The 15,098-nt window shown below is 44.9% G+C and overlaps 1 protein-coding gene across 3 annotated transcripts in view; it reads left to right on the forward strand.

Moving 5' to 3' along the window:
• Positions 1–15,098, forward strand: part of LOC137383515 (arf-GAP with dual PH domain-containing protein 1-like) — a 135,258-nt gene that overhangs the window by 13,914 nt on the left and 106,246 nt on the right. Inside the window, exon 1 of one of the 3 annotated variants that reach the window (XM_068056546.1) lies at positions 11,503–11,562. The exons of 1 other annotated variant lie outside the window; for it this stretch is intronic. Coding sequence is in view for 1 of the 2 variants with exons in the window: in XM_068056543.1 (XP_067912644.1) it covers positions 11,789–11,873 (85 nt within the window). In the remaining variant the exon portion in view is untranslated. Of the gene's footprint in view, positions 1–11,502; positions 11,874–15,098 lie in introns of those variants that run through there. One more of the 3 variants, XM_068056543.1, reaches the window with a different exon arrangement.

Consider the following 15,098-nt stretch of genomic DNA (forward strand, 5'->3'; position numbering starts at 1 on the left):
ATGGTTTGGCCATGTGAGCCGCATGGAAGATGGCAGGATCCCCAAAGACACATTGTACAGCGAGCTCGCCACTGGTATCAGACCCACCGGCCGTCCATGTCTCCGCTTTAAAGACGTCTGCAAACGCGACATGAAATCCTGTGACATTGATCACAAGTCGTGGGAGTCAGTTGCCAGCGTTCGCCAGAGCTGGCGGGCAGCCATAAAGACAGGGCTAAAATGTGGCGAGTCGAAGAGACTTAGTAGTTGGCAGGAAAAAAGACAGAGGCGCAAGGGGAGAGCCAACTGTGCAACAGCCCCGACAAACAAATTTCTCTGCAGCACCTGTGGAAGAGTCTGTCACTCCAGAATTGGCCTTTATAGCCACTCCAGGCGCTGCTTCACAAACCACTGACCACCTCCAGGCGCTTATCCATTGTCTCTCGAGATAAGGAGGCCCAAAAAGAAAAAGATCTAAAACATAAATCTCATGGAGTTATGAAGAAAATATAAAGCTATAAAAAGAAAAGCTATTTAGAAGCTTTTGATGACTGGAATCAGTTAATGTTAAATGATTATTTATGGAAATCATATGCTTCATGGGTGTGGTTGCTAGGTCAGAAAGTCAAGAGCGTAAGTCGAGCAGCTGAATGAATGCTAGTTGGATGTATGATATTTCCACGATTTGTTGGAGGAGGGATGTCCGATTGACAGCTCATGGGCCATTTTCAACCATCGAGCGCTAGCAATTCAACTCGCCAAACTCTGTCACACTGCTCTCTTTATATTTATATCTCTTATTTTCTGGTTTGTCCTGTTGAGTGCTGTTGCCTCAGCAACTGAATAAATTCCCAAATCAGAACTGTTAAGTTTATGCAGCTTAAAAAATATAAAAATGAATGTGGACAATGAATTAATCTTTATATGAGGCTCAATGGCAAGCTACACAATCTCTGCAAGGGCAGTAAAAGTAAGACTTGGAGATTTCAGGGAAAGTAGTGTTATTATTCCAGAAAGCCAGGCGGTGACGAATAGAACTAGAGCCAATCTTACACACTTTTATAGGCTTTTATTTGCAGAGATACACATTAGAAACATGCACCTCCTCACCCAACAACCAGTTTCATTCTGTTCCTATTTATAGGAGCACAAGTGAATCCCCAGTGAATGCCCACCACCTGTATATAATTAAACACAATTAATATAGAATTAACAAGTAGTCTCATTAGGAAACCATCGCCAGGCTTCTTAAACTCAGGAATGATATTTTAAAAGCTTGGCTTATGACAGTGTCCTGGTCTACACAGATTGCAAGTGAGTCTCCCTACTGTTGTAACCTCCTCCAGCCCTACAATCCTCCAAGAACTCTGCCTCCTTCAATTCTGGTCCCTCGAGCACCCCTCACCCCCTTCACTCCACCATTGACGGCCATGCCTTCAACGGCCTAGGCCCTAAGCTTTCAAATTCCCTCCATAAATCTCTCCAGCTTTCCGCTACACCTGCCTACTTTAAGATGCTCCTTAAAATGTTCCTCTTTAACCGAGTTCTTGTTCACTTGTCCTAATGTCTCCTATGTGGTTCGGTGTCAAATTTTGTTTGATAACATTCCTCTGCAGCACCTAGGGGTGTTTTACTATAGTACAGGTGCTGTATAAATGCAAGTTGTTGTTGTTCTTGAGTCATTATCCACTATTACTACAAATGTCTTAGCTTTTGTAATCTAACACTATCAGGTTGTGCATTCCTGCCTACACAGTCTTCAGATCTAAAAGTCAACAAATGCCTCTGACATCTGAATTTTGTGAATGAGGGAAAACTGATGATGGACAAACTGGAGGGCAAAATCTTGCCTTGTGATTTCTGGCTGTGGTGTTTCACCAGCCAGTGCACAATCAATAGCAGCAGTTTCCTGTGGCTGATCATTCATAAGGGTTCACACGAGGCCAGACTTGTAGGCTACGTCACCGGCAGTCATAAGTGAAACAGGACCATGTGTAGCTCTCTAAGATTTTACAGTCATATCTGCAGTGAAGAGAAAGCTTTCATGTACTTTTAATATACTTATTGGCAAGCAACCCAATACTGAAGGGAGTATATTGATGAGGTTTGGATCTGGGATCAATACATTGAAACTCAAACTTAATGATAGCTCATCAGATAAATGCACCACGTTAAGTAGTAACAAACTAGAAGGGCAAAGATCAGCTCAAAAGAAAGAAAAAAAAGGTGGCATTTATATAGCGCCTTTCAGCATCTAAGGATGGCCTAAAGCGCTTTTCAGGCAATGATGTACTTGTGAACTGTCGTCACTGTTGTACTGTGGGAGGGGGTTCTCCCTAGTATTCTAAACAACACATCCCACAACGATCATCAGTAGAAAAAAATGATCTGGTCATTATCACATTTCTGTCTGTGCGATATTGCCACATTTTCTGCAAGGCAACAGTGACTACACTTCAAAAAGTATTCAATTGGCTGTAAAGTTCTTTTGAACGTCCTGAAATTGTGAAAGACACTATAGAAATGCAAGTCTTTCTTTGACTTTGTGCAATAGTGTAAAATAGGTGAGAGTGAACAGATGGTCAGTTGTATAACTCTCCCGAACTGTAATTCCATTGCAGTCAATGTAACCTGGACTGCCTATTCACTATCACCCGTTTTAACTATTGCCCAAAGTTAAAAGTCTACCCCTTTGTTTCAATGTACTTCTGTTTTATTTTCTGGCCGGGTTCATTTTATAACCCACCAGGACAAAGAATATTGTATGAAACACACACAAAATCTGCATGTAGAGGTTGGGAATTCTGCAACATGTAACTCATGTCCTGACTCCCCAAAGCCTGTCCACTATCTACAAGGCACAAGTCAGGAGTGTGATGGAATACTCTCCACTTGCCTGAATGAGTGCAGCTCCAACAACGCTCAAGAAATTCCACACCATCCAGAACAAAGCAGCCTGCTTGTCTGGTAGCCCATTCACCACCTCAAACATGCACTCCCTCCACCACTGACACACAGTGGCAGCAGTGTGTGCCATCTACAAGATGCACTGTAGCAACTCACCAAGGCTGCTTTGACAGCACCTTCCAAACCCACAACCTCTGCCACCTAGAAGGACAAGGGCAGCAGACACATGGGAACACCACCACCTGCGAGTTCCCCTTCAAGCCACCTACCATCCTGACTTGGAACTATATCAACCTTCCTTCACTGTCACTGGGTCAAAATCCTGGAACTCTCTCCCTAACAGCACTGTGGGTGTACCTACACCACATGGACTGCAGTGGTTCACAAGGGCAGCTCACCACCACCTTCTCATGGGCAATAAATGCTGGCCTTGCCAGCGATGCCCACATCCCATGAATGAATAAAAATTTTAATAAAGGAAATAGTACCTGGGATCTGACAGCCCAGCTCCTGCTGATTTCCTCTGAGGCCTTTAATGATAATCTTACAATTAATCAGACATGAAAACACAAATGTTGCTCTCAGGACTCTTTTCCTGCTAGCACCAGATGATCAAGTCAGGGTGTAATTAGTCTTTCAGTGAAAGTCAGGAGAATGATCATTTTCTTCCCTCATCAATGAACTTCAAATGAAATCACATTCTTGGAATCCACAGAGCTGTTGTACTCATGTGGCAGAAGTTTTGTTGGTGGGTTGTTAATTGTGGAGAACAACAGCATTATTCTCCAGGGCAAATTCAGCCAACAACAACATGCATTAATGTTGCACCCTTACCATAAAAGCTTCACAGATGGAAATAGAAAGAAATAGGAGCTGAGTATTGGGAGTGCGGTGGGGAGGGGAGAGATTAGCGGGGATTGGGGGGGGTGGAGTCAGAAAGTAGGATTTTGAGTCAGCTTTTAAAGGAGGAGAGTAAAATGGAGAGGAACAGGGGTTTGGGAAAGAGTTCTAAACAGCAAGACACTTGCTGAAGGCACTGCCACCAATAGTGCAGAGCAGGGACACACAAAAGGCCAGCTTTGCAAGACCTGAAGGGTGAAGGAGAGGAGGAATATCAGGCTGGAGGAGGCTGCGGAATTAGGGTAGGACAAGGTCATGAAGATGAGAGTTTATATTTAATACATCGGGGACAGGAACCATCTTGAGGAGTGGTGTGATGAGGGTGGTAAGGGTTCAACAAATTGAACCTGTTGAGTGACGGGATTGGTATAAATGCGGTCAGTGTCGAATTTCGGCCGATCAATCAGCAGAATGCGCTGGTGGGCTGCCCCTACTGGCCGATAGGAGGCAACCCGCCATTTTGAGTCCCCACCCTCATTTAAATTGGGCAAGCGAGCTGTGGGGCAGTCAGCGACAAGGAAAGTTGTGGGGTTGGATGAGTCGTGATCATGGAGGGATCCCAGCGGATCCTGCTCCACTAGGACTCCCAAAAGAATTCAACTCTGAAGTTTGGTGGGGCCTGTTCAGCTCTATTGTTTGGGGAACTGGTCAGAGTGAGCATGACGCGCAGGCTCCAAACAGTGCTGATCTAAATTGGCAAATGGCATCTTATTTAATAAAAATCATAGAAATTTACAGCTCAGAAGGAGGACGTTCGGCCCAATGTATCTGTGCCAGCCCACGAGGCGCCATCCAGCCTAATCCCACTTTCCTGCTCCGTAGCCTTCCTTTTATTCATTCATGCGAGATGTGGGCGTCACTGGCCAGGCCAGCATTTGTTGCCCATCCCTAATTGCCCTTGAGAAGGTGGTGGTGAGCTGCCTTCGTGAACTGCTGCACCCCTTGGGGTGTAGGTACACCCACAGTGCTGTTAGGCAGGAAGTTCCGTGATTTTGACCCAGTGATACTGAAGGAATGGCGATATAGTTCCAAGTCAGGATGGTGTGTGGCTTGGAGGGGAACTTTCAGGTGGTGATGTTCCCATGCATCTGCTGCTCTTGTCCTTCTAGGTGGTAGAGGTCACGGGTTTGGAAGATGCTGTTGGAGGAGCCTTGGTGAGTTGCTGCAGTGCGTCTTGTAGATGGTACAAATTGCTGCGACTGTGCGTCAGCGGGGGAGGGAGTGAATGTTGAAGGTGGTGGATGGGGTGCTAATCAAGCAAGCTGCTTTGTCCTGGATGGTGTTAAGCGTCTTTAGTTTAGTTTAGAAATACAGCACTGAAGCAGGCCCTTCGGCCCACCGAGTCTGTGCCGACCATCAACCACCCATTTATACTAATCCTACACTAATCCCATATTCCTACCACATCCCCACCTGTCCCTATATTTCCCTACCACCTACCTATACTAGGGGCAATTTATAATGGCCAATTTAACCTATCAACCTGCAAGTCTTTGGCATGTGGGAGGAAACCGGAGTACCCGGAGGAAACCCACGCAGACACAGGGAGAACTTGCAAACTCCACACAGGCAGTACCCAGAATCGAACCCGGGTCACTGGAGCTGTGAGGCTGCGGTGCTAGCCACTGCGCCACTGTGCCGTGTTGTTGTTCAGTGTTGTTGGAGCTGCACCCATCCAGGAACGTGGACAGTATTCCACCACACACCTGACTTGTGCTTTGCAGATGGTGGACAGGCATTGGGGAGTCAGGACGTGAGTTAGTCGCTGCAGAATTCCCAGCCTGACCTGCTTTTGTAGCCGCAGTATTTATATGACTGGTCCAGTTCAGTTTCTGGTCAATGGTAACCCCAGGATTTTAATAGTCGTGGATTCAGCATTAGATTCTCTCTTGTTTGAGATGGTCTTTGCCTGGCATTTGTGTGGTGTGAATATTACTTGTCGCTTATCAGCCCAATCCTGAATGTTGTCCAGGTCTTGCTGCATATGGACATGGGTTGCTACAGTATCTGAGGAGTTGCGAATGGTGCTGACCATTGTGCAATCATCAGCGAACATCTTCACTTCTGCCCTAATGATGGAGGGAAGATCATTGATGAAGCAGCTGTGGATGGTTGGGCCTAGGACACTACCCTGAGGAACTCCTGCAGTGATGTCCTGGGATTGAGATGATTAACCTCCAACAACCACAACAATCTTCCTTTGTGCTAGGTATGACTCCAACCAGCAGAGAGTTTTCCCCCGATTCCCATTGACTCCAGTTTTGCTAGGGCTCCTTGGTACCATACTCGGTCAAATGCCGCCTTGACGTCAACGGCAGTCACTCTCACCTCACCTCTGGAGTTCAGCTCTTTTGTCTGGACCAAAGTTGTAATGAGGTCAGGAGCTGAGTGGCCCTGGTGGAACCCAAACTGAGCTTCAGTGAGTAGGTTATTGCTGAGCAAGTGCCGCTTGATAGCATTGTTGATGACACCTTCTCCATCACTTTACTGATGATCAGGTGTAGACTGATGGGGTGGTAACTGGCCAAGTTAGATTTGCCCTGCTTTTTATGCATAGGACATATCCGGGCAGATTTCCACATTGCCGAGTAGATGCCAGTGTTGTAGCTGTACTGGAATAGCTTGGCCAGGGGCGAGGCTAGTTCTGGAGCACAAGTCTTCATTACTATTGCCGGTACGTTGTCAGGGCCCATGGCCTTTGCAGTGTGCAGTGCGTTCAGCAGTTCCTTGCTATCACGTGGAGTGAATCGGATTGGCTGAAGACTGGCATTTGTAACGCTGGGGCTCTCAGGATCCACTCGGCACTTCTGGCTGAAGATGAATGCAAATGCTTCAGCCTTGATCTTTTGCACTAACCTGCTGGGATCCCCCATCATTGAGGATGGGGATATTTGTGGAGCCTCCTCCTTCTGTCAATTGTGGCAGGACTGCAGTGCTTAGATCTGATCAGTTTGTTGTGGGATCGCTTAGCTCTGTCTGTCGCATGCTGCTTCCGCTGTTTGGCATGCAAGTAGTCCTGTGTTGTAGTTTCACCAGGCTGATACCTCATTTTTAGATATGCCTGGTGCTGCTCCTGACATGCCCTCCTGCACTCTTCATTGAGCCTTGGAGGTTACCACAATTCAAGTGCATATCTAAGTACTTTATAAATGTTTTGAGGGGGTCTGCCTCTACCACCTTTTCAGGCAGTAGTTCCAGATCCCCACCACCCTCTGGGTGAAAAGAATTTCTCATCAATCCCTCTAAACTTCCTACCTCTTACACTATATCTATGCCTCTGGTTATGGACCTTTCAACCAAGGAGAACAGGGCCTTCCTATCCACTCTATCTAGACCCCTCATAATTTTATACCCTTCAGTTAGGTCTCCATCAGCCTCCTCTGTTCCAAAGAAAACAACCCTTGCCTATCCAATCTTTCCTCATAACTAAAATTCTCCAGTCCAGGCAACTTCCTCGGAAATCTCCTTTGTCTAGTGCCATCACATCTTTCCTACAGTGCGGTGACCAGAACTGCATGCAGATCGCCAGTTATGGCTTAACCAGTATTTTGTACAGTTCCAGCATAACCTCCTTGCTCTTATATTCTATGCCTCAGCTAATAAAGACGAGTATCCAGAATGCCTTTTTGACTACCTTATCTACATGTCCAGCCACTTTCAGGAATCTGTGGACATGCACTCCAAGGTCCCTCTGTTCCTCTGCACTTCTCAGTATCCTACCATTTATTGTGTATTCCCTTGCCTTTTTAGCCTACATTTGGATACAGCAAAGGCTATGGGTCCTGACAGCACCCCAGTTGTAGTATTGAAGACTTATGCTCCAGAACTGGCCATGCCCCTAGCTAAGCTGTTCCAGTACAGCTTCAACACAGGCATCTGCCCAACAAAGTGGATAATTGCGCAGGTATGTAAAGTCGACAAAAAGTAGGACAAATCCAATCCGGCCAATAACCGCCCCATCGGTCTACTCTCAAATATCAGCAAAGTGATGGAAGGTGTCATCGAGAGTGTTATCAAGTAGCACTTACTCAGCAATAACCAGCTCATTGATGCACAGTTTGGATTCCTCCACGACCTCATTACAGCCTTAGTCCAAACATGGACAAAAAAGCTGAATTTGAAAGATGAGGTAAGAATGACTGCCCTTGACATCAAGGTGGGGTGGTATTCAATGGGAATCAGGGAAATAATTCTCCATTGGTTGGAGTCATACCAAGTACAAAAGAAGATAGTTGTGGTTGTCGGAGGTCAATCATCTCAGTCCCAGGACATCGCTGCAGGAGTTCCTCAAGGTAGTGTCCCTGGCACAAACATCTTCAGCTGCTTCATCAATGACCTTCCCTCTATCATATGGTCAGAAGTGCGGATGTTCGTTGATGATTGCATAGTGTTCAGTTCCATTCGTGACTCCTCAGATACTGAAGCAGTCTGTGCCTGCATAATGCAAGGCAGAGACAATATTCAGGCTTGGGCTGGTGTGGCAAGTAACATTTGCACCACACAAGTGCCAGGCAATGTCCATCTCCAACAAGAGAGAATCTAACCATCTCCCCTTGACATTCAATGGCATTACCATCATTGAATCCCCCACTATCAACATCCTGGGTGGTTACCATTGACAAGAAACTGAACTGGACCAGCCACATAAATACAGTTGCTACAAGAGCAAGTCAGAGGCTGGGAATTCTGTGATGAGTAACTCACCTCCTGACTCCCCAAAGTCTGTCCACCATCTACAAAGCACAAGTCAGGAGTGTGATGGAATACTCTCCACTTGCCTGGATGAGTGTGTCTCCAACAACACTCAAGAAGCTCAACATCATCCAGGACAAAGCAGCCCGCTTGATCGGTACCCCATCCATAACCTTAAACATTCACTCCCTTCACCACTAGCACACAGTGGCAGCAGTGTGTATCAACTACAAGTTGCACTGCTGCAACTCGCCTAGGCTCCTTCAACAGCACCTTCCAAACCCACGACCTCTGCCTCTTAGAAGGACAAGGATGGCAGGTGCATGGGAACACTACCACCTGAAAGTTTGGCTCCACCACCATCATAGCTTGGAATTATATCATCGTTTCTTCACTGTTGCTGGCTCAAAATCCTGCAACCCCCTCCCTAACAGCACTGTGGGTGAATCTACACCAGATGGGCTGCAGCAGGTCCGGGTTCAATTCCGGGTACTGCCTGTGTGGAGTTTGCAAGTTCTCCCTGTGTCTGCGTGGGTTTTCTCCGGGTGCTCCGGTTTCCTCCCACAAGCCAAAAGACTTGCAGGTGGGTAGGTAAATTGGCCATTATAAATTGTCACTAGTATAGGTAGGTGGTAGGGAAATATAGGGACAGGTGGGGATGTGGTAGGAATATGGGATTAGTGTAGGATTAGTATAAATGGGTGGTTGATGGTCGGCACAGACTAGGTGGGCCGAAGGGCCTGTTTCTGTGCTGTTAAACTAAACTAAACTAAACTAAGGCAGCTCAGCACCACCTTCCCAAGGGCAATTGGGGATGGGCAATAAATGCTGGCCTTGCTCATATCCCAAGAACAAATAATAAAAAATTTCTTCCCCAAATGCACTATCTGACACTTCTCTGGATTGAACTCCATTTGTCACTGTTCGACCCACCTGACTGGTCCATTGATATCTTCCTGCGGTCTACAGCTTTCTTCTTCATTATCAACTACACAGCCAATTTTTATATCAGCTGCAAACTTCTTAATCATACCCCTTGCAGTCAAGTCCAAATTATTGATATATAGCACAAAAAGCCAGGGACCTAGTACCGAGCCCTGCAGAACCCCACTGGAAACAGCCTTCCAGTCACCAAAATGCCCATCGACCATTACCCTTTGCTTCCTGCCTTTGAGCCCATTTTGTATCCAACTTGCCACTTTGCCTTGGATCACATGGGCTTTTACTTTTGTGACCATTCTTCCATGTGGAATCTTCTCAAAAGCCTTGCTAAAATTGATTTGTCTACATCAAATGCACTACCCTCATCGACCTTCCTTGATACCTCCTCAAAAAATTCAATCATGTTAGTCAGACCCAACCTTCCCTTAACAAATCTGTGCTGATTGTCTTTGATTAATCTAAATGAAGAATTTCCTGTCCCTCAGAAATTTTTCCGGCAATTTTCCCACCACCAAGGTCAGGCTGACTGGCCTGTAACTACTCGGTCTATCCCTTTCTCCCTTTTAAAACAATGGTACAATGTTAGCTGTCCTCTGGCACCATGCCTGTAGCCAGAGAGGATTGGAAAATGATGGTCAAAGCCTCCGCTATTTCTTCTCTTGCTTCTCTTAGCAGCCTAGGATAAATTTCATCTGGGCCTGGGGATTTATGTCACAGGCCCCCAGTTTCTGTATGAAAAGGAACCTATTGCCTGAAACAGGCAGGCGCTTTGGACATTTGTTGGCAGGCCCCTTTCAAAATGGTGCCAGCCACATTTCCCGTGTTAATAGGTCGGTGAGGTGACCAACCCTGTCTTGAGGCCATTACTGCCCCATTAACACCAGGCAAGGAGATTCAAAATGGTCCCCATTAAAACTAGAGATAACAAAGGATTTCAGCAACAGTGGGACAGAGGTAAAGGCAAAGATGGGCAGTGCTGTGCAGGTGATCTTGGTGATGAACAGGATGTGGGTTATCAGAGTGCCTTATTTAGGAAAAAAAAACAAGCTTAATAACTGCCCACATAATAGCTTCAACACCAGTCTGGCTGTCCACTGCCACACAGCTAATCTCTGGCAAGAGTGGAGAAGGTAGACAGAAAGACTTTTGTGAAGCTCTTTTCATGATTCCAAGATGTCCCAAAGTACTTTACAGCCAAATGAAGTACATTTTGAAATGTAGTCAATGTTGTAATCAAATTGCGCACAGCAAGCTCCCACAATGAGCTGATAATCTGTTGGTTGTGGGATAAATATTGGCCAGGACACCAGGGGTCTCTCCTGATCTCTTCTTCGAAAACAGTGGCCATGGGATCTTTTATGTGCAGGGTGGGGGCCTCGATTTAATGTTTCATCCAAAAGGCAGCACCTCTGATAATGCAGCACTCCCTCAGTACAACACTGAGAGTGAGATTTGAACATTCAACCTTCTGACTCAGAGTGCTATCCGCTGAGAGTTAAACAAGCGGTGCTGAGCTGATGGAGGTTTTTGCAAGTCTGTCGGCTATAGGAGAATAGGATTCTCGGGAGAGGAGGCATCCCATACTCTTGCCACAAATAAAAGTAAAATACTGCAGATGCTGGAAATCTGAAATTAAAACAAGAAATGCTGGAAATACTCAGCAGGCATGGCAGCATCTGTGGAGAGAGAAGCAGAGTTAACGTTTCAGGTCAGTGACCCTTCATCAGAACTGGACACTGACCCGAAACGTTAACTCTGCTTCTCTCTCCACAGATGCTGCCAGACCTGCTGAGTATTTCCAGCATTTCTTGTTTTTATTCCATACTCTTGCCATCTCGAAAAAGACTGTGCCAGGGTAGAACAGCGTGATCATTCTCGATGTTAACACAGTGAGGATGCTTGGGGAGAGGGAACCCCATCGCAGGATTGAAAGCAAAACACACAAAAGGTGAGGATGACTTCATTTCAACCAGTAATTGGGATGTGCCAGCGGGCAGAGTTGATTGGTTCCCACTAGAGGTCGGGCTGGAGCTTTTAAGGCGTATCTCAGGCGTTGGGGGAGGGGATGGTCACTTCACCGGCGCAAGAATGCGGAACAAGTACAAGTGAGAGCGAGAGAGCAAGTTTGATGAGCAGCGCTGGGTTAGTGACAAGGCTTTGCCTTTTCATCTATTTTAAACCCACATGCAGAAATCAGAGAAGTGGCTTATGATGAAATCCTAGCATAACCAGGAGGTTTTGGACAGAATCACCCTTTTATCTTAAAAGGTTTTTTTTAAAAAAAAGCAAGAAATTACAGTTTGCTGAGTCTTGAAAGGGAAATCTAGATTGATAAAAGAACAGAATCTGTACCAGCTGTCTTGATAGCATGGCGGTCGAGAGAAACAAGAGACTTTTACAGGATCTGCTGGTGAATCCAGACAACCAGGCGTGTGCGGATTGCGCTACCCCGGGTAAGTACTGGAGCATTAGCGAGACAACAGGAGAGGCATTTGATTGATTTAACAAGAGACACAAGTAGGGGAAAGGGGACAGAGGCGAGATGTGGTCTCTGCTTCCCATCTCCGAGCACCTCCTGTGCCACTCTCGCAAACACCTGTGTGCAGGGAGGGCAGTCGCATTATCATTGAGAATTTGTGCCGTTGCCCAGCATCTGCTGTAAAAGGGGGCATTTTTCTTTTAATGTTGTGTGTTTCTGTATCATATCTGGTGAAAGGATGAAGCAGGTTACGAATGTAACATCTGACTCTCTCCCACCAATACTGGGGCGTGCCTTCTCCATTTATTTTCTCTATGGTAATGATATTCTACTTTTCTTAATTAACGTGGCGAGCTAGGGTGGGGTCTTTTGCTTGTATAAGATCTTGACTGTGCCAATAAGGCGTGATCTTTATTACAGGTGGCCCTTCACGCCAGTAGGAGAGACACTAAATATGATTTTGTATTGTAGTCTATAAAACCTGGCACTTGGATGATGGACTTTGGGGATGATTGTAATGCAAGATTTTATTTTAAAACCTCAATTCTACAAGAAGGTAAAGGGGAGGGTTTTCTAGAAATACTACACTTTCTAGCCATCCCCAAATGTTAATTTTAGTAAACCTGCATTTTTATTTGGGTGGGTGTTGCACTTGTCCTTCAGTGTGGCTTGTGGTCAAGAATAGAGTACTGTAGAGAGCTTCCAAGCAGAAGCATAGCAAAGAGTGACCAGGTAGACAAAAGTTGGAGGGGTGGCTCTGTTAATTAATGATGGTATTAGCGCAATAGAGAGGGATGATCTAAGTTCAGGATTAGAAGCAGTTTGGGTAGAGATGAGAAATCATAAAGGCAAGAAGTCACTTGTGGGAGCGGTGTACAGGCCACCTAACATTAACCACACTGTAGGACAGGGTATAAAGGAAGAAATAATGATAGCTTGTCAGAAAGGTACAGTGATAATTATGGGGGATTTTAACCTACATATAGACTGGAAAAATCAGATGGACAGAGGTAGCCTAGATGAAGAGTATTTAGAATGTTTTCGGGATAATTTCTTGGAACAATACGTTCTGGAGCCAACCAGAGAGCAGGCTATACTGGACCTGGTACTGTGCAGTGAGATAGGATTAATTAATGACCTCATAGTTAAGGTGCCCCTCGGTAGCAGCGATCATAATATGATTGAATTTTACGTTCAGTTTGGGGGAGAGAAGAGTGGGTCCAAGACTAGTATTTTAAACTTAAAAAAGGGTAATTATGAGGGCATGTAGGAGAGGGAACTGGCAAATTAGGTTAAGGGATAGGTCAATAGAGATGCAGTGGCAGACATTTAAGGGGATATTTCAGAATACACAGAATGGATACATTTCAACAAGAAAGAAAAATTCCAAGGGTGGGATCTGCCATCCGTGGTTAACTAAAGCAGTTAAAGATAATATCAAACTTAAAGAAAAAGCCTATAATTGTGCAAAGATGGGTGGCAGGTCAGAAGATTGGACAGAATATAAAAAACAGCAAAGAATGACTGAAAGATTGATAAGGAAGGTAAAATTGGAGTACGAGAGAAAGCTAGCTAGAAATATAAAGACAGATAGTAAGAGTTTCTATAGATACTTTAAAAAGAAAAGAGTTAACAAAGTGAATGTTGGTCCTATAGAAAGTGAGTCTGGGGAATTAATAATGGTTAATAAGGAGATGGCAGATGAATTGAACAGGTATTTTCCCCAGGTCCTGATAGACTTCGTCCTCGGGTGTTAAAAGAAGTGACTAGTGAGATAGTTGATATGTTAGTTTTAATTTTCCAAAGTTCCCTAGATTCAAGGAAGATTCTGTTAGATTAGAAAATAGCAAATGTAATTCCTTTATTCAAAAAGGGAGGGAGACAGAAAGCAGGAAACTATAGGCCAGTTGGCTTAACATCTGTCTTAGGGAAAATGTTCGAAGCAATTATAAAAGATGTTATAGCAGGGCATTTAGAAAAATTCAAGGTAATCAGGCAGAGTCAACATGGTTTTGTGAAAGGGAAATCAGGTTTAACCAATTTATTGGAGTTCTTTGAGGGAGTTACATGTGCTGTGGATAATGGTGGATGTATTGTACTTAGATTTCCAGAAGGCATTTGATAAGGTGCCACATCAAAGGTTATTGCAGAAAATAAAAACTCATGGTATAGGGGTAACATATTGGCATGGATAGAAGATTGGTTAGCTAACAGGAAACCGAGTAGGCATAAATGGGTCATTTTCTGCTTGGCAAGATGTATCGAGTGGTGTGCCACAGGGATCTGTGCTGGGGCCTCAACTTTTTACAATTTATTTAAATGACTTAGGTGAAGGAACCAAAGGTATGGTTGCTAAATTTGCTGATGACACAAAGATAGGTAGGAAAGTAACTTGTGTAGAGGACACAAGGGGGCTACAAAGGAATGTAGATGGGTTAAGTGAGTGGGCAAAGATCTAGCAAATGGAGTATAATGTAGGAAAGTGTGAAATTGTCCACTTTGGCAGGAAGAATAAAAAAGAAGCATATTATTTAAAGGTGAGAGATTGCAGAGCTCTGAGATGCAGAGGGATTTGGGTGTCCTAGTGCATGAATCACAAAAGGTTAGTATGCTGGTACAGCACGTAATTAGGAAAGCAAATAGAATGTTCTCATTTATTGCGAGGGGAATTGAATACAAAAGTAGAGAGGTTATGCTTCAGCTACACAGGGAATTGGTGAGACCACATCTGGAGAACTATGTACACTACTCGTCTCCTTTTATTTAAGGAAGGATGTAAATGCATTGGAGGCAGTACAGAGAAGGTTTACTAGACTAATACCTGGAATGGGCGGGCTGTCTTACGAGGAAAGATTGGACAGGCTAGGCTTGTATCTGCTGGAATTTAGAAGAGTAAGAGGTGACCTGATTGAAACATATAGGATCCTGAGGGGTTTTGACAGGGTGGATGTGGAAAGGAAGTTTCCCCTTGTGGGAGAATCTAGAACTAGGGGTCGCCCATTTAAGACAGAGATGAGGAGAAATTTTCTTCTCCGAGGGTCATGAGTCTTTGGAATTCTCTTCCTCAAAAGGCAGTGGAAGCAGAGTCTTTGAATATTTTTAAGGCAGAGGCAGATAGATTCTTGATAAGCAAGGAGGTGGAAGTTTATCAGGGGTAGGTGGAAATGTGGAGTAATCAGTTTAGCCATGAACTTATTGA

Source organism: Heterodontus francisci, chromosome 24 (assembly GCF_036365525.1).
Source record: "Heterodontus francisci isolate sHetFra1 chromosome 24, sHetFra1.hap1, whole genome shotgun sequence".
Lineage (NCBI taxonomy): Eukaryota > Metazoa > Chordata > Chondrichthyes > Heterodontiformes > Heterodontidae > Heterodontus > Heterodontus francisci.